Consider the following 19,651-nt stretch of genomic DNA (forward strand, 5'->3'; position numbering starts at 1 on the left):
CAAGGCTGCAGTGAGCTATGATGATGCCACTGCACTCCAGCCTGGGTGACAGTGGGAATCCCTGTCTCAAAAAAACAAAAAGCCAAACCGAACCAAAAACACAAAAACAAAACCCCCCACATATTTTGTGAACTAATCCCATGACTAGACAAAGGATTCAGTACTTCGGTGGTAGAATCTTCAGCTTTCTACACCTCTGCCGTTCTTCCACCCTCTGTCTCTGTTCCTTCTCAGGTCTCAGGAAGGCACAGGTAAGCTCCTAGGGAGGCGGCTGCTCACATCTCTGCTCTGTGCAAAATGCATCAACGACTGAAAACCTAAGAGATCGTGCAGCTGCGGTGCCGAGGGCGCCAAACAGCAGCGTGTGGGAAAAGCAGAGGGCATGTCACAACACGGATGGGACAAGCTTCCATTCCTTGCTAAGGATGGAAGTACTGGAGGGGAGGAGAAGCTGAAAGCTTACTTGTGTGCAGAAAGAAGCCTTCCCTACTGCTTGTTGCGATTCCCATTTATCTGTGGTTATGTTTTGAAAATAGTTCTTGAAAAGATGGCTGCACCCAGGCGAGTTGAGCCAAGGTTGCAGAGAGCCCCGGCGTGGCTGAGGAAGACGGAGGGAGGCAGCGGCTCCTGGGAGAAGGAGAGCATGAGGCTCAACATGGAAAATCATAAACCAGATGACACTATCAAGGAAAATTCCACCATTTTCAATATCCTAGCCAGAAAAATGAACCCGCTTCCAGAATCAGAAAGAAATTTACTTGAACATGGATCAACATATATCAGACTTAATGCTGCTCTCTGTGGCCTAATAGTGAACAGTCCTTTTCAACGCATCTTGAATGTGACACAGGCTCATATGGCTGCTGGCTTACCAATGGCAGTGACCCCATTTTTGACAACACATGTAGCTTACAAAAGTTTTGCAAGTTTACCTTTGAATACAGGTGATCTGAATTGTGAAACCTGTACCATAACACGGGGTGGATTGGTGGGTCTTGTTTTGGGTGGTCTGTGCCCTGTTTTCTTGGCTACACCTGTGAATGGTGGCCTCGCAGCCAGGTATGAATCAACTCTGCTACAAGAGAAAAGAAACAACTTATTGGATTAGAATTTCTAATCCCGTCTTTAGAAAGATGTTATTTCCCATTTTGCTCCAGATTGTGTTTGCAGCATACCCTGGATCTAGACAATATAAACCACTTATAAAGGTCCTTCGATTACCTGAACCTGGCCTAGAAATTCACTGATTTGAAGCAGATATGTACACAAAGATAAAATGGTAAAAATAAAAAAAAAAAATAAGGAAAGAAAATTGTTTCCTAAGGAAATTCTTCCAGTCATTTCTCCAAACAGCTTTTTTTTTTTTTTTTTTTTGAGGGGGGAGTTGTGAAAGACTTGGGTCATCTTAAGGGACAGAGGTTTAGAAGCATTTCGTTGTTGCAGTGATCCACACCCATGTACGTCACGTCTTCATCAAAATCCCATTTGCTGCTCTTGCCTGGCAGAGAATATTGCTGGTGAGGATGAGAGCTGTAGGTGAGGAGAAAGGGGTCTTCCTGAGGCGAGTGGTACGTGGGGGGCTGGATGTAGCTGTTAAAATCCACATGTACCTTCTCTTCGTAAAGATTACCCCCTGGATTTGGCCACAATGGGTGACAGCCAGTTTTGGTTGCAGGTGGTTCCAATGGAATCTGCTGGAAAAAAGGCTCTGAAGAGTTCTGGGAAGGAGAGAAGTTGCAAGCCCAGCCGGTCAGAGGAAAAGGATAATTGGGATAGCAGTTTTCATTAAGAGAATTTTTCCCCAAAGTAGTGTTTTTATTCCAGGTTTGCAGATCATTGTAATCTGCATAGACTCCAGAGGTAGAAGGCTGAAGCAGGTCTCCACTGCTGTAGGTCCTGCTACTGGGCAATTTGCATTTTTCATAGAGCTTAGCGGGGTCCAAGGTGGAGGTCTGGTCGGCCAGATCGGTAGTTCCTCCCGAGCCATAACTCTTGGAGAGGGATAAGCTGTCATTTAGGGACTTCTGCTGGGGAGCGTTAGCTATTAAATGTCCACTGTAACTACCAGGTAATTGGGCGCCTTCCTGGAAAGACCAAGTTAAAGGTAAACTCCCTTGGCTTTGTGTCTCACCTGGAAGAGACTAGAAAGGAAAACGAAACACTCATGTTAATAAGTTAAGCGAATCAACACTACCATAGGCGCCTGTGAGTTATTCTGTACAAGTAAGTAAGTGTTCCCTCAGCTCTTCCTCATTCCTTACATGCTTGAAGCACAGACACACAGAGCAGCCTCACCGCAAGATACCACAAGAAGCAAAAGCTGCCTCCGCTTCCATTTTAGAGCTTACTGACCAGTTAGAGCCAAATTCTCCCTCACTCTGTGTAGACATGAGCATGTTTAAGATGTTTCACACTCAAACGCAAATCTGAAGTCCGTGACTGCCTTTTCAAGAAACTTATAAGGAGTTGATTCAGAAAAATCAAACTACTGCTTCAAAGATTTATATGATACTCAGTACAACTCTCAGGGGTCTCTCTCCCATCATTTCCCTCTCTGACTTTTCTATTTCTTAGTGCTGGCTGGAGTGTCAGAGACCAGGATTGTTGTTGGTTTGTTTTTTGTTTTCTCCCTAAGAGACTTTCCTCTGGACTCACGGGAATTTTGTTGAACCATACATGGGACCTCTAGTGCAGGAAGTGGTAAGCTATTTTTACAAATGAAGGAAGCATATTGTTCTCTACTTAATCATAGGAAAAGAGTCTGGTTCAGAATTAAGTTATGTTCTTATTTAGGTAAAACTATCAGCTAAGAAGAGGATAGTTTTCAAGGGTGGAGAAAAGGGCTGTAACCAGATAGAGTGGATGGGAAGAAATGCTCTTTGACTTGTCTCATGGCTGGGAAAAAGGACAAGGGAACAGCCATTTGGATTTGGGAGCTCACATTTCCCTTCAACAGACTCAAATTACAATGTTTTTTTCTTGAGACGGGACTTCGCTCTGTCGCCCAGGCTGGAGTGCAGTGGTGTCGTCATAGCTCACTGCAGGCTCGAACTCCTGGGCTCAAGCTACCCTCCCACCTCAGCCTCCCAAATGGCTAGGATTGCAGGTGTGAGCTACCACACCCAGCCTACAAATTTTTCTTTGTAAGGTACATTTAGAGCCACCAGGGATGAACCAGCTCTATCTCTATTCTCCTAAAAAGAAATGTGGAGCTTTGAACAGTAGAAAAAGTATAAGAATTACTACCACTATTAAGCATACAAACCCCAAAACCTATGATACGCTACCCCGCAAAGCAATGGACTTTGCATCCCAGTTTGTCTTCAGGAAGTAGTCTCTACCCCACCACTGCCACTCTGGGATGGTCATCATTTTCAGAAACTGCTTGCTTATTTCATCTTGGTAGAGTGTGCTAAGAAAATAATCTGTTTCGGGGATGTATAGAAAATTTTAAGGGAAAAAAAAGCATGAAGCTAATTTTTGTGGAAATAATTTCAGTTAATTTTGGTTCTATTAGAACCAAAATATGGAGTGCCAAATATAGCTTAGTACTAATTCAAGTTTCTCTTTCTAATCGTAACAGGGAAGATGATTCTGCAATTACATGGAATTTGTGGTTGAGAGCATGCTATAAGGACGGTAGAAATGAGTGAAACTTCAGATGCAATTTCTTTGGTGGATGCTTATTTATAGACAAGCCTGATGGTCTGTGATTTTTGGCTTTCATTTGTCAGCAGGAGACCAGGGAAAACCTACCACCCCCACCGCAGGGGTGGCAAGCTGCTGTGTGTTTTGAACATACAAGACGAAAAGTCACCTTTGTCCCTGGGTTCCCCTTCAGGTGCAGGGAGATGGAGGAAGACGTCGTGTGAGCTTTCTTCATGGCTCTTCTGGCCTCAGCTTCCAGCTTGGTTTCTGGTTTTGGATGATCATGTTCTCCCTTTGACTTAAAGGAGACAAGGAAACAATATAATCAATAACTAGATTGTGCTTCATGGTGCGTAAGTTTTCACTCTGTGTCCTGCCACAGCACTGGGGTGCAGTAGTGGCCTACTACAGTGAGATTGGGTGAACCTTGGAAGGAGCCCCCAAGCCCTCCCGCATGTCCCTGTGGTACCTGTCACCCACCCAGCAAAGCCATACTCACAGTGGTGAGTAACACCTGGTAAAGCCTTCCTATGGTATGGGCAGGAACTAATAAACACCTTATGTGCCCAATCTCATGTCATCTTCAGCACAACCCTTGAAATACATGTCATTATTATCACCCCCAGTTTACAGAACAGGAAACTGAGGTGTGGGGAGACTACGACACCTGGGTGACCTCTCCTAGTAGTGAAGGACCTACATTCCCCTACCTGGGGCTGGCCATGCTGAAAACCAATAGTTAAACACGCAGGAATTTGGTGAGCTGATTGTTAAAAAGGGCAGGTAGGTTGGAATCAGCCATGGGGAGAATGGAATCTATCACAGAAATTGGCAAATGCTACAAATCAGGACGTTTTCTTTTTGGAGAGCTGGTTTACCACGACCGCACTGATTCAAACCCAGGCAGGCTGAGCCAGAGTCCCTTCACCACTGTCTACACCACTGCCCCGTTAGTACTTCTTGACATTTAACAGAAAACTGTGGCTTGGGGGAACTTGTCCAGGTTTACAGAGCTAGTTAAAAATCAGAGCTGGCGTTCGCACTCAGGTCTGTCAAAGGCTACCAGCGGCATGAGCTCGCTTGAGTGTGATCGGATTAACTGTTGCCTCTCCTGAGGAGCCGGAGGCAGAGCCAGCCTGTCCCTACTAGCACGGCAAACTTCCATCAAAGTGCGGGGTACAGACGTTTGCTCTCCCCGTGTGGGCTCCCAGGGCTGGTGCAGTATCTCATTCACCCGTGTATCGCTAGCCTCTGATGAAACTCCTCCGTAAGGAAACTCTGTAAACATCTGTCATATTAAAGAGAAACAGAATCACATAACTAACTCAAATCCAACCTGGAAAAATATAAAGCGTCCGTCGTGCCTCCAGAAGTTGGTGACTGGGAACCCCCCGTGGCCTCGGCAAGGGATCAGCTTCAGAGGTCCATCGCAGTGGGGACAGCGTTTCCCTGCAGACGAGCAGAGGAAAATGACCACAGCCAGCCGAGCCATGTCGGTTGACTCCTGAATCTGTGCAGCCCTGACGATCTCAGCCTTGACTCCAGAATGGCAGAAAACAAACCTGGGCAGTTTTATGGGCTTCCATCCGCCTCCAACCCGGGGGCCCTGCCCGCCATAATGGCCTAGATCAGTCTTACACACGGACAGAGTGAGCAGTTGCCTGCCCAGTGGGGTATTTCACAGGTCAGGGAAGAGCTCTTTTGAGCAGAAACCTCACCCTACTTATTTATTGATATTTGAAATTCTGCATACAGAAGAGAAAAAATTCTTTCATTTCACAATTAGAACTAAAGGTCAAGGGGCAAAGCTACATGGGAGAGAGAACACAGCTGCTAAATTTTCACTAAGGTGTAAATGACTGACACCAGGTCCTTCCCTGAGAGCAGGTTTTGAAGACGAATTACGAGGAAGAACATGAAGTAACTTGAGGTCTGAAGGAGGCAAGGCACAACGGACAATGAAAGTATCTATTTCACAGTCCAGTGAATGTCACCAAAAAAAAAAAAAAAAAAAAATGAACAAATATCTCAGCATGTGATTATGACATGCACCTAAATGGATGGAACCGAGTCTAACCTTCCATTTAGTCTTTCTGCTGCCATTCCAGATGAATTCGTGCATTCAGATCACTTATTTCCCAAGAGGTCAGGTGGCAAGTGTGATATGCTAATTTCTCCTAAACACGAGTGACTGGTGCATTAACGTTATTCCCTAACACCTTCCTTTCAACAGGGGCCTTGAGTCAGGTGGCTTAACCCAAGGGACCAGCCTTGATGGTGGGTGCTCTGAACATGGCAGATCTGTGGGACAGATCCTGGGACACAGGGGATCTGGCCAGTTCCCCTCAATATGCTCTATGTCAGAACAGCCTTGGTCTCCACTACATTGCAGGGTGAGGGTGGGGCCCTTGGGATGTGCTGGGATGTAGTGGGCCGTCTGGGCAGGGGCATCCGACGGATGCCAGCTTCCTTGCCAGTGCCACCAACCCCCACTCACGCTGCTGCTTCTGCCGGGCTTTGTCGCAGATGGCAGGTCTCAGGTAGATCTTGCGCCCCTCCTCTACAGAGCAGTCGTGGCCGCACACCACCACGCCCAGGCAGGACTTCTTGAGGATGCGGGAGTTGTGGTTATTCGTGTTGCGCATGGCCCAGCTGCTCAGGTGCCTCTGCGCGCTCTTGTCCTCCGAGCTGTAGATATGCTTCGCGTAGGAATCTGGCCACTCCTGGAACAAGTCCGTCTTTTTCACGTTCTGCCAGAAACACAAAGAATACTATTAGAGTTTAGGCTGGAAAACACAACTGGCAACCACTGTGGAGTCAGTGGACATGAAGGATGCCTTGGCACTCAGAGCTGGGCAAGAGACCTTTGGCAAAGACCTACCTGAACTTAATTCTGACAGTGGGGTCTGTGAGCACGGCACAACAGCGACAAAGGGACTGCTGTATCTACCAGGCATTTGGTCGCTGGACCAAAATGATATAGCCCCCCTGAGTTCTGCCTGAGTGGTGTTTTCTCTGGCCCTCAGTAATGAATGAGCATCTCTGAGGGTGAACTGATGCGAGGCCCTTGTACAATGACTGCGGAAAACACCGTGGTGTGACGGTGAGATACCGTCTGGTGCCACACTGTGGTCACCTTATTGGGAATCAATCCTGTGGGTTCGTGCAAAGTCACCAGAGATAAGCCGTGGGAAGAACAGACAGCCCCGGTTCAGAGAGGTCCTGAAAATTTCCCATGGAAATTTTCTTCCTTTTTCTCTACCCCCATATTCATGTGCCTCAAGTGTGGCAGAGGAGGAAGAAGAGCTTATTTTGACCGGAAGCTTCTTGTCCAGGACTGGCGCTATCCCCCAGGTATGAACATCTTACTAAATTCTCCCCTAAAAGGTCAGAAGGTGAGGGGAGTTGTTCAACAGACAAAGTTTCAGTCTGCAAGATGAAAAAGTTCTAGAGATCTGTTGCCCAACAATGTGCATATAGTTACCACTACTGTACTGTACACCTAAAAATGGTTGAGATGGTAAGTTTTATGTTGTGTTTTTGACCATAATAATAATAATAAAAGGTCAGGAATGCAGGACACTCAATTCTTGTAGCATAAGTTATTTTGCTTTCTGTGAAGACTAAATATGATACTATACGTAAAACACCTAGCGCAGCATCTAGCGTGCTGTGAGCTCTAATTATTAGTCACTGATGTTATGGTTCATATTTCTAGGCCCCACATTGGTCCACAGATGCGGCATATGACCAATCCTGCCCAGTTCTTAGAAAAGAATCATCAGGCAATCTCAGCAGTCAAACTTAGGCTGTGTCCATCACCTGCGGCTGACAAGGTATAAGAACATTTTTCATCTAGAAGATCCTAGAAGGCCAAAGTAGAAGACTCTAGAAGGTTCAGAAGGAGAAATCAAGGTGCCTCTCCTTTGTTTCCCAAAAAGAAAGCACAGCATAGAATATGAAAAAAGAGAGACAAATTTTAGAAGGAAAAAGTAAACATCAATGTTGGGATGGACAGACATTCACGAGTTCGACTTCAAGTTTAGAATGTATCAAAGAACTTTGTAACATGAGAATCTGGGCAAGTGACTTTGTCTCCGAAATCTCATTTTGCTTCGCTCTAAAATGGGGACATTGATAAAACCTGCCTCACCAAAGTGCTGTGAAGAACAGTTGTGTTGTAAACTGTCAGTCCCATATCATGATACTTGTTTGAACAGAATGTCATAGAGACTGAGATGGTCTTAGGAAATATAAATGAGAGGTTTTATGCACATGCAAGGTAGCACTCTTTTAAGAGCCATGGTCTACAAACTAGGGTCAGTGGTCCAAATCTAGCCGCTGCCTGTTTTTGTAAATAAAGTTTTATTGAAACATAGCTATGTTCATTCAGTTAAGTGTTGTCTATGGATGCTTTTACACTATCACAGCATAGTTGAGTAGTTGTGGAAGAGAGACTATATGTCCCACAAAGCCTTAAATATTTACTATCTGGCTCTTCACAAGAAGTCTGAGACTCCTGGCCATGAGCTTCAACTCTGGAGGCGTATTGCCTGGGTGTGAGTTCTAAGGAAGTTCCTCTCCTCTCGATGCCTCCATTTCCTGCTCCGTAAAATGGAGGTAACAGGAGTAGCTCATAGGGATGTTTTGAGGATTGACTGAACTACCGTACACAAAGCACTTGAAACAGTGCCTGGCTCCACCTCGGTGTTAGCTGTCGCCCTACTAGATCTGGAGCCACACACAACCAGCCAACGTGGTTATAATGGCCACTGGCTTTCGGGTCACTTTATTCTTTAAACCTTGCCAAGCTGAATGCAAACCAAGAGTCTAAGCCCCTGTAAAACAAAAGCTTAATTGGTGCACCTGTTGTCCCATGACCTTCCTTCTCAGAGCAATGACAATCACTGGCCCTTTGAGTTCTGCACTGTAACTACTGCGAGATGGGAAGGGGGATGGATGTAAGTCACAGGAGGGTGGCATCTGGAGAAGTCCCCTCTGGTCCATCAGGCAGCTACAGTAGAGTTTCCCAGAAGGAGGCACCACCAGGCCAAGATGCTGATGGGACCATTGCTGTTCCCAAGTCTTTCCCTCTCTTCCCAATCCCTTGGTCATTCTGGGCTGGAAAAGATTCAATGCCTTCACCCCTCCTGCTTTCTCCACCCACCTTTTCTTCACTTCCTTTTTTTTTTTTTAAATAGAGACAGGGTCTCTCTATGTTGCCCAGGCTGGCCTCTAGCTCCTAGGCTCAAGAGATCTGAGTAGCTGTAATTACAGGCACACACCACCAAGCCCAACTTTCTTCTTTCTTCTGACCAAAAGCCCCAAACCATGCTTTCTTGTTCCCTGTCATAGAAATGCCATAGAAAGCATAATAGAGTATGTTATATTTTGAAATAATAAAAATGCATTAAAATGTGTACTTTCCTCTAATAATTTGAACTATAAAAAACTACTAGTGAATTTGAATTATTCTAATACAAAACACAGTTGTCAGGACAGTAGAGACACAGGGCAAGGAGAACTTAGAGAAAAGCTGGGATTTTCATGCTTCAAAGTTGAAGGGGGCTGGGCGTGGTGGCTCATGCTTGTAATCCCAGCACTCTGCGAGGCTGAGGCGAGAGGATTGCTAGAGGTCAGGAGTTCGAGACCAGCCTGAGCAAGAGCGAGACCCCATCTCTACTAAAAAATTGAAAGAAATTATCTGGACAACTAAAGATATATAGAAAAAATTAGCCGGGCACAGTGGAGCATGCCTGTAGTCCCAGCGACTCGGGAAGCTGAGGCAGAAGGATTGCTTAAGCCCAGGAGTTTAAAGTTGCTGTGAGCTAGGCTGATGCCATGGCACTCTAGCCAGGGCAAAAGAGCAAGTTTCTGTTAAAAAAAAAAAAAAAAGTGAATGGCCCCTTCAGGCTGGTCAGTGCCAGAAAGTCCATGAACCAGGAGGACAGGAATATATTTGTGAGAGCATCTCAGATGTTCCAATTAAAGCAAACCCTCTCTGCCTGTAGAGGAAGACATGATCTCCATCATCTTCTAAGCACTTTTTTTTTTTTTTCCAGAGACAGGGTCTTACTCTGACACCCAGGTTGGAGTGCAGTGGCTATTCATAGTCCAGATCACAGCACGCTACAACCTCCAACTCCTGGGATCTTCCTGCCTCAGCCTCCCAAGTAGCTGGGACTAGAGACGTGCACCGCCATGCCTGGCTAATTGTCCAAGCTTTTTTTTTTTTTTTTTCCCCTGGCTAATCCTTTCATTGGTACCCTAGTTTTCTAGCTCTGTTAATAATGCAGTAATAATTTTGACAGGGTATAGACTGAGAAAATTGCTAGAGGTAAATGTATTCACATCAAGCTATTCGTTGGGCCATTGTTTCATGCCCAGTCTTTTTACCCGGATGTTTAAGTGGGGTCTTTGATGTCTTTTTACATTGAAATTAAGAGAAAACCCAGATCCCAATAATGCAAAGGAACCCAAGTGTCAAACAGATGATAGTGATTTCTGAAAACCTTTTAAATTTAAGGCCTGAGAGAGGTAAGATTTAAAAAGAAAGAATAATCATTTCTCATCTTGTTTAATGAATCCCTACAAAATATTTTCTACTTTTTAGAGCCTTTGTTTAATTTCTAACTTTTCATGAGTAACTCTTTGTTTTTCCTCCTGGCTAAGAAGTTTATAATTGAAAGGGAATATTCCTAAGGTTTCTAACATGTAAATCTAACTAATTTATATTTTATAATCTCACGGAAACATCATTGGGGGTTTGATATTTCTATGGCTTCTGTGTGTAATTTCTTACTCCAAGGTTTAACCCTCTAACTCACTAAAATCTTTGTAATTCTGTGTAATCCTAGAGCACCCTTCATCCTCACTGCATCATAATTTATTTAACTATTTGAAGTTTTAACAGGGTACCTAAAGGATTAAGTGTATAGTATTATAATACAACAAATTAAAATAAAAATATGAAATAAGGATCAAAAATGTTTACATTATCATGTTACTATTTTATGAAATTGATTTTCATTTGGAATATAGTCTGCTTTCACATAAAGCAACTATCTTCTAGGTTTTCTTTAATTATATAAATAGCTTATTAATTCTTTATAAATAAATGTTTCCAAATAGAGCAGGGATAACCAACAGATACACCTGTAAGCAAATCAGATAGAAGTAAGAAAATTAGATGTTACTTATGGAAAAAAGATAAAAGAATACAACCAGCATTTTGATTTACACACAACTTTTCAGGAACTTATCTCTTTTGGGCCAAGAGGAAATCAAACTCTAAGTGTTGTTAAAGAGAGACATTCAATTCGACAGACTGTTTTTGTGTTCGCTCAAGAATTATTCCACAGACTAATCCTGCTATTTCCTACCTTAGTCAAGGGATCAAAACTCAGGACAAAGTTCCTTATTGGTTCCAAAAACACCAAGCTAGGCCAAGCGACCCCAGCTTTCAAACTCTGTCACCTACCTCTCTCCCTTTCTCCCTTCCCTTTCTCACTGCACTCGGCTAAGCAAGGGACCTGCAGGGGAGCACCCAGAAGGAGTCTCTGCTAACACGCATGTGATAATGCCCCCGTTCCCATCACGCCAGAAGCACAGAGTGGCAGAAGAATCTCAGCCCCAATAGTGGAGACCCTGATGATCAGGGGAGCCCATATAGGCAGAGCTTTCCCGAGGAAGTTCAAATGACGTTGAACCCAAGGAGAACACTGGACACAGAGGGCAAAGTCATGGGCATCCTCGTCAGACCAACAACAACGTGACCCGATCATGCAGTCAGATAATAATTGACAAGAATTCTGGAATCTGGTTTACCTGTTAGTTCCCTAGAACCAAGACACATGATTATTACAAGTGGTTTACTCTGATTACATTTGGCCACATTAATTCATAAGAAGAGTTCAAATATTCACATTTGCTCACAATTTGCGGCTCATCCTCTGCAGAGACAAAGGACATTTTGCTGCTAAAATCACAGTCTGGAAATGAACAAATCAGAGCTGTGACCCCCTTGCAGTTAACTCTACTATTCTATTTTAGAGAACGTTTACTCTGCTAAAAAAAAAAAAAAAAAAAAAAAAAATTTGCTTAAATTTGCAATTGTGTGAGTTAAAGGCTTTGCATGACTTTGGCCGTGGGTTTAATCTGAAAACTGCTCAGTGCTTAGCAACAAAATGATTCAGGGTGTTTGTCAGCTATGGTGCTACTGGAATAACTTGTACTTCCACTTAGAGAAACTGGCTGGTGTTAGAAATGGAGTAGGTGCTCTCCTCTCTCTGGTGAAAGGGGTACTATTTAGGAGGGAAAAAAAAAAAACCTGAATTTTTTCCCCAATTTTCAACCAGAAAAAAGAAATTTCTTAGAGAGTCAAGGCTTTCTCATAAGTTGCAATCAGTATTAATGGGAGTGTGACATTCTGCAGGACCGTATAATCCACATTTTTCATGAAAGTGAGACTAAATCAGCACCAGACATTTGCTGCTTGGACACAGCAAACCCTAAAGCAATTATATTTAAACTTTCCAAGTGCAAATGTAATTTAAGAGGACTAAGAAGGGAAAGTACAACTGGCGTTATTACATTGGCTGGAATAAACAGACTTTCATCAATGATGGTTTCGAATAAGTCAAGTGCCAGCAGTTCTGGGCTGACTCCCCTGGGCTTCTATTAAAGAGAAATGGAATCAAAATAGAGGAGTGTCCAGAAACAAGTGAAATGAAGATTTGTAAAGACATATGCAACTAAAAGAAGGAAGAAGTACGCATGAAACTAATACAGGGGAGGAAAGATTTACTGAGGGCATGTAGAGTTGGAAGGATTGGGGTCTTTCTAAGCTCTAGAATCTGATCACGATGCTTTCTAAGTCACAAGCCTTATGGTTTCCGACTACCTGTAAAATAACCGAATCCTAGCATAGCCTGCTTCCAAACACCTTTCCAGCCAATAGCGCTCCAGATGTCCTTGCTGAATGCCCGTGCACAACTCCCTCAAGTGAAGACACCTAAGAGCCTCCAGACCTTGGTGCCCCACAAGGGCCTTGATTGTCAAAGCCATTTGCCAGAGTCTCTGCCTTGTTCCCTGGCACAAGGACACATCCCCTCTTTCAACCTCCTCTAGCATTTTCTACATGGCATTGATTCTTCATCTGGGCAGTGATCTTGTTCCACTAGCTCAGAAGGTCATGAGCCCTTCCATGGACATCAACACACCTCAGTGGCCCTGGCATCCCTGAGCCTGCTACGGTGTCTGGTACATTCCAGCCACTCAAAAATGTCTGATGTTGCGGTGAGGACAACACTGCTCACTGTTGTCGAAAACTAATCCATAAGGCCAGGTGCAGTGGCTCACACCCATAATCTTAGGACTTTGGGAGGCCAAGACAGAAGGATTGCTTGAGGCCAGGAGTTTGTGACCAGCCTGGGCAACATAGCAAGACCCTGTCTCTACAAAAATATTTAAAAATTAGCCGGGCATGGTGGCATGCACCTGTAGTACCAGCTACCCAGGAAGCTGAGGCAGGAGGATTTCATGAGCCTAGGAATTCAAGGCTGCTCATGCCACTGCACTCCAGCCTGGGTGATAGAACAAGATCCTGTCTCTAAAAAATAAATTAATGAATGAAAAAAAATTAACCCATAAATCTTGGTATACCTGAGACATGTAAAGGGATGTGGAGTTTCTTGGACCAGAAGCTGTAATTGGCACTTGGGCAACCATCTTGAAACTTGAAGCACGTGAGAGCATGAATGGAAAAGGAATTTGCCTACATGTTACAGAAGTAATAATTGTGGCAAGAATACAAAATTATAAAAACTAAACCAGGAACTATTTCTGTAGGTAGGAAGGAGAATGAAATTGGGAAAATTTATCATGTTATTATGATAACATCGAACTTTAAACCACATTTTTTAATGCCCAACCAGGTGGTCTGTGGAGTATCAATCACCTGAGAAGCTCCAGGGAAAAAGAGCTCTGTGGTCAAAAGTGAGTTGGGGCAACACCACCTAATACAGCCTCCTCGTGGGAGCCACCAATGCACAGGTCGGTGAAAAAGGCTCCAAGTCTGCAGTAGAGAAATCTGTTTAACTTTGTTGAACCTAGTATTGCCCTTTCTCTTTCTTCACAAATTGTCCTCTAAGAACACACTGAGGGAACACTGCTCTAAACAGTTTAGAGACTGAGGCAGGGTATGTGAGGAACTACTGTTTCCATTTCACAGAGGAGGTAACCAAGACTTAAGAAAATCAATTAGTCCAGAGTCACACAGACCATAAGCAATGGAGCCACCTGTTAAGGAATGCCATGGTCATCGTTTGTTGTTCAATACACACCAGGCATGAGGCTGACATTTCTAGAATCCTAGTCTATTGGAATAGGTACATGAGAGATCATTTGCTGCAACCTCTTCATTTTCAGAAGAGGAAAGGGAGTTTCAGAAAAGGTAAATGACTCCCCAAGGCTCTACAGATAAAAAGAAGTGGAACTAGAATTCAAATCCAGGGATTTTGTCTCCCAGTCCTGTGCTTTTCATAGTATACCCCTCTCTACAGATGTGCTCACAAAATATAAAATCTGGAAATCTTTCCTAGTCCTTTTATTTTTCACCTCAACTGGTTCTTGATATGATTCCAGAATCAACATAAACCAAGATGAGGATAGAGCCTCTGCTCAGAAAATATTAAGGGATATTTGCATTTTTAATCATTTCTCTGGGCCGGGCGTGGTGGCTCATGCCTGTAATCCTAGCACTTTGGGAGGCTGAGGCCGGCGGATCGTGTGAGTTCAGGAGTTTGAGACCAGCCTGGGCAAGAGCAAGACCCCGTCTCTACTAAAAAAAATTAAAAAAAAAAAAAAAAAATTAGAAAGAAATTATCTGGACAACTTAAAATATATTGAAAAAATTAGCCGGGCATGGTGGCGCATGCCTGTAGTCCCAGCTACTCAGGAGGCTGAGGCAGGAGGATCTCCTGAGCCCAGGAGTTTGAGGTTGCTGTGAGCTAGGCTGATGCCACGGCACTCTAGCCCAGGCAACAGAGTGAGACTCTGTCTCAAAAAAAAAAAAAAAAAAAAATTATTTCTCTGATATATTTAACAAATTGAATGGCATTTAGCTATTTCTACGAACAATCTTGGTTCTCTATCTATGAACTATAAATGATACATCTCCAAAACTGAATGTATATTTTTGTACATTGCTCAGTTTTATGTCCTGGGTAGCTGTAAATACTTTCATTTTTGAAAATTCATGTTGGAACATGAACTTTTATGAGCCTCAAGTTTCCCTGCAGGGTAATGGTTTTTCCTTTCTTGTTTATGGATCTGGCGAATGATATGGATCCTCTGTCCCAGAAAAAATGCATGTTAAGACACAGTGTCACCCACCATTTCAGGGAGTTCTCAGACTCCAGTAAAACCCCTGTTCTAGAATGTAACATTGCAAGGTCTTCTACCAATCTGCTCACTTACACTCTTGATTTTGTGTCTGTCCAGCTTCTATTCAGGAGCTGTAATCATAAAATTAGGAATAGGTGGAACACTAGGTCCCTGATCCAAGAGTAATTGAAATTTAAAGTTTCCCTCAAAACATTTACAATAATGATGATGCCAATTCAGAGCAACAACAAACACAAGTCCCCAAATGGCTATTTGCATGATCCAGCTGTGGTTTCCTGAAACATCCTTAAATGAATGGGAAGTAGGGCACATTTTTTTGTCCTCCAGTTCTCCCAAGACCTACCAACAGAGGATATAGGGGGAATTTAAGAAGAAGTATGAAGAGAAACAAAAGAAAGTCTTCATTAGAGTGAAAATCTGAAATAGTTACAAATCAAGACAGTGGAATCTCCGTTCTCTCTCCCTTGTGTGGGATAATTCAAATTCCTCGTTCCCCAGAATCAGGCAGACCGGACTGACCTTTTCATTACTTGGTACTGGTGGTCTCCAGTCTTAGCCTTCCTAGTCACTTTTTCAAATAATTTCCAGTGAAAGCATCTTAAGTGCCAAGAATGGAAGATATGGAAGTCAGGAATGATACACACAATAAGTCAGTTTTCAACAACTAATGCTTTCTATCACATTAAGAGTTAACAAACCAATTCCCAAAGATGAAGGCAAAGAAAATATGAAATGAAATGAAAGTCGCTCTATATCTGAAAAGCAACCCAGTGCGTGTGTGTATGGGACTAGAAGAGCATGTTCTAGAAGAGCATGCTGTATCCCACAAAAGCACACTATCATTTGGCATTCTGGTTAGACATAATTTGGGTTAAAATCATTACTATGGCAAATAAGGTTGTATGGGGACTTGTGCATAATGAAGAGCCGATTGATAGGCAGATCACGAATTTTATCAGACCAGCTAGCTAAAGTGAGTGAAATCTGAGCTAAGCCAACTTAGAAAGAGAAGGGAAATAGCACTGCCTTTGCCTCCGTCTATAGCTGGGAGAATCTGGGAGGTGAAGGTCCACTGAAATTATAGGTCTTAGCTTCTCCTCTTAAAATTTCTCAGTCAGATGTCCAGCTGAACCTCTAGGGGAGGAGTTTACCCAGGTAGGACCCTCACCAATTTCTTTCTAGGTCTCAACAGATTAATAGTCAACTCTTTTTTTTTTTTTCTTTTTTGAGACAGAGTATATCGCTCTGTTGCCTGGGATAGAGTGCCATGGCGTCAACCTAACTCACAGCAACCTCAAACTCCTGGGCTTAAGCAATCCTACTGCCTCAGCCTCCCAAGTAGCTAGGACTACAGGTGTGTGCCACCATGCCTATCTAATTTTTCTATTTTTTGCAGAGGTGGAGTCTCACTATATTGCATAGACTGGTCTTGAACTCCTGGCCTCAAGGGAACCTCCTGCCTTGGCCTCCCAAAATGCTGGGATTACAGGCATGAGCCACTGGGCCCAGCCAGACTCTTATAGTAAGTACATACCTGTGGCAGTTTCATATCGTTAATATCCCAGCTTAACATGTCTTTGTCTTCAGAATCAAAGTCATCAGGTTCCATGATAAGGTCAAGCCACCCAAGGTTTTTATCTATTCAACTCCCCTCAGAAGTGCTTGAGAATTTTGCTCTCAAAGGTTCTTGATAGAGTTGGGTCAGTCCACGTCAGCAGTTTAGATCAGGCAACTGTTTTCTGAGGCTAAAAAGTAAATTAGATTAATATTGACCATTAAAAAGATAAAAATCAGTGCTTATCTGCCAGAAAAACTTAGTTCATTAACATTTTTGCAAGTACCAACATATTAAACTTAGAAGCCATTAGTGATCTTGTTGAAATCAAGCTTGACCATCAGGAATTGGAAGCACATGATCACTGCTGTGGCTTGCTTTCTCATTGCAAGATCCAGGTTGTGATGTCCTTAGTAGGGACCGTTGTCATCTGTAACCAATGGTTAGGATCTTTTACTCCATAAACCTGTGTCTGGGCAGGAGAGCTGACTTGGAGTTGTTTCCACAGAAACGCCTTCATGAATTAGTTAACAAGTGGTTGAAGTTACAAGAGGGAACATCACATTGGATTTATCTAGTAGTATTTGTTTTTAAATCCAAATTGCCAGAGACATTACTTTTGGTCTCTTCAATAAATCCTGTGCGCACTGTATATCTTCAAATATCAACTAATATCCTTATATCAGAATGCTCTGAAACAGTTTTTCTTAACTTTGGCACTGTTGACATTTTGGACCAGATAATTCTTTGTTGTAGAGGGTTACCTTGCACAGTGTAGCAGGTTTGGCAGCATCCCTGGTCCGTACCCACTAGGTGCTAATAGCAGTCCTCCCTCAGTTGTAACAACCAAAAATATCACCAGGCAAACGTCTCAAAATTGCCTGTTTGAGAACTGCTGCTTTGCAATAGTATTTCTCGACCTTTGTTTAACCCACAGCACCCTTCAAGATGTTCTGGCTTTATCTTCAGCAATCTCCTTCTCCTCACCCCCTCAAGAAGATTGTCTCACTTCTTTGATTAAATTGCATTATGTAAATGATATTCAGTATGGTTTTTTTTAATTGCATTTCTTTCGTCAGGAGAAATACTGCTGTAATTTCTAACTATAAGTGGCTAAAGGGGATTTATAAAGGAAAGAAAGAAAGAAAAGAAAGAAGGAAATGTTCTACCCTGAGCAAAAAAAAAAATGAATCATTTTGCAGATGCGATGTGCTTATTAGTAGGATATGAAGTGAAACATGTTCATGCGTGTCACACTTCCATTTGTTGGTGCTTTTATAAAAACAAGGGACATGCTGATGTTATGTGGAGCTACTCAATAGTAAAATCAAACTACAAGTTAGATTAATAGTCTAAACTTTATAGCAAGACCCAGGAACTCTGTTCTTTAGTTATTTAGCTTCATATAATCCTAATATTTGTCAATCTCTGAGCTCTACTGAGGGAATGTGTATGTATATAGAAGACTGTCGACCTGAGCATATAAATGAAGTTCTTGACCATTAAATAACCAGGTAAACTGAGTCTCTTCCCTCCCTGTCCCACTTACCCATACTCAGCTACAACCTAGTGGTCGCAGACACGAAAGGCATGAAGTTCCTGCTCCCCAATTTGACACTGATGTTCAAGACTAAATCCCCATGAATTTTAAGTAGAATTCTACTGAGTTACTGAGGAAATGATGCCACAGATTGACTTTAATTCAAAGGACTTAAATAACAAGTACAGAAGACGCAAATATCAAGCAGCAGTTTTATGTACTTACCTTTTTGAACAGTAACAACAGTAAGTCTGGTGGCCCAGATTTTGTTAAAACTAATTGGAATATAAGCTCCTTTGGGATACTGTGAAAAAGAAAGAATTAAAAAAAAAAAAAAACTAATTGGAATAGATTTTTTAAAAACCTTGGAAAACCAAGATTCATATTTTCAAAAATCAAAAACTCTGTTATAAGCCTAAACAATGAAGACATAATTCTTTTGTTTTTAAATTAAGGAGAGAAAGAAGAATTTAAAGAAATCTTACTGCAGAAAAACTATGTTGCTTTTTAGACTTTTTTCTTGATATCGACTTTTGCCAAATGAATAAGCTTTAATTTCTTATTTCCCTGAAAGTTAAGAACAAAACATAGAAAAGAACAAAAGACTGTCTTACAGCTCTTAAACAAGTAAACTCAGTTTTCCTCTAGGATTAAAAAACTAAATTTGTGAAGACTTCTTTTTTCATAGTACATTGGCCAAAGTGTACTCCATTTTCATCATTTTTACGGAAAATGAACTAGAACAAATGAAACCCTGTAGGAACGGGGTGGCCATTGCCACATCTTTTCCACTTGCCTCTCCACAGGATTTCTGGCTTCCTTACCTTCCGACTTCTTATGTGAATGCAAACGACAGTGTGTCATAAAAATCTCATCTCTGGTTCAGGTCCCAGCAGGCTCTGGTCATTTTAGGAGCAGACGCCGTTCCCTTCTCCAGGTCAGGGTACACTATGCTAATGAGCGCTGGCAACCGTCCAATCAAAATCTAGATGCTCTCGGCTCGGGATAGGTAAGAGCAGGCTGGGGAGTCACTTAACCAGCCTGATTCTTCTCAGAATGCCAGCAATGTGATGAATATTCTATGGTGCACCTCTGAACTTTCTCCCCTTTATGTTAAGAGTACATTTTAACTAAAATGAACATTGGAAAGAATCTCATGAAGAAGACAGATGTTTTTCTTCTCCTAACATTATGGGTTGGACCCAAGGAAGACAGATTCACAGAGGATCCTGCTTCTCCCACTCTCTACCCTGCCTGTGTGGAAGAGAGAAGACAGACAGACAGAGGGAGAGAGATACTATGGTGAGGGAATTTACTGGAATATATAGCAGACAGCCAACATCTCCTAAACTAGAAACAACAAAATGCTATCCTAACCCCAGCAATGATTTCCCACTAACTCTGAGCGTTCTGATCCCCCCAGATATATAATTCTTCCTTCTAGAAATATCCTCAGCACAGCCCAAGTCAGTTCAGTTCATGTGCTATGTCTGCTAGGCTCT

The 19,651-nt window shown here is 42.7% G+C and overlaps 1 protein-coding gene and 1 pseudogene across 1 annotated transcript; one reads left to right on the forward strand and one right to left on the reverse strand.

Moving 5' to 3' along the window:
- The first annotated feature begins 655 nt into the window (after nt 1-655).
- On the forward strand, nt 656-1,247 carry LOC138396021 (transmembrane protein 126A pseudogene; annotated as a pseudogene).
- Nucleotides 1,248-1,308: 61 nt separating this feature from the next.
- Nucleotides 1,309-19,059, reverse strand: GCM1 (glial cells missing transcription factor 1). The gene is made up of 6 exons (XM_069488733.1): nt 18,974-19,059; nt 16,589-16,799; nt 6,146-6,398; nt 4,985-5,097; nt 3,818-3,946; nt 1,309-2,141 (listed from the first exon to the last, which is right to left on the reverse strand). The coding sequence occupies exons 2-6, from the start codon at nt 16,661-16,663 to the stop codon at nt 1,401-1,403; spliced, it is 1,311 nt and encodes a 436-aa protein (XP_069344834.1). The 5' UTR covers nt 16,664-16,799; nt 18,974-19,059; the 3' UTR covers nt 1,309-1,400.
- Between the last annotated feature and the right edge of the window lie 592 nt (nt 19,060-19,651).

Source organism: Eulemur rufifrons, chromosome 15 (genome assembly GCF_041146395.1).
Source record: "Eulemur rufifrons isolate Redbay chromosome 15, OSU_ERuf_1, whole genome shotgun sequence".
Taxonomy (NCBI): Eukaryota; Metazoa; Chordata; class Mammalia; order Primates; family Lemuridae; genus Eulemur; species Eulemur rufifrons.

What these genes read in the sequence shown, in the direction of transcription:
- GCM1 (XM_069488733.1), bottom strand. Translation starts at nt 16,663, where the DNA reads ATGGAACCTGATGACTTTGATTCTGAAGACAAAGACATGTTAAGCTGG. An exon ending in ACGATATGAAACTGCCACAG is followed by an intron (nt 6,399 to 16,588) that starts GTATGTACTTAC and finishes TGTTTCTGGCAG; the next exon opens with AACGTGAAAAAGACGGACTT. An exon ending in AGCCCGGCAGAAGCAGCAGC is followed by an intron (nt 5,098 to 6,145) that starts GTGAGTGGGGGT and finishes GCTCGTCTGCAG; the next exon opens with GGAAACGCTGTCCCCACTGC.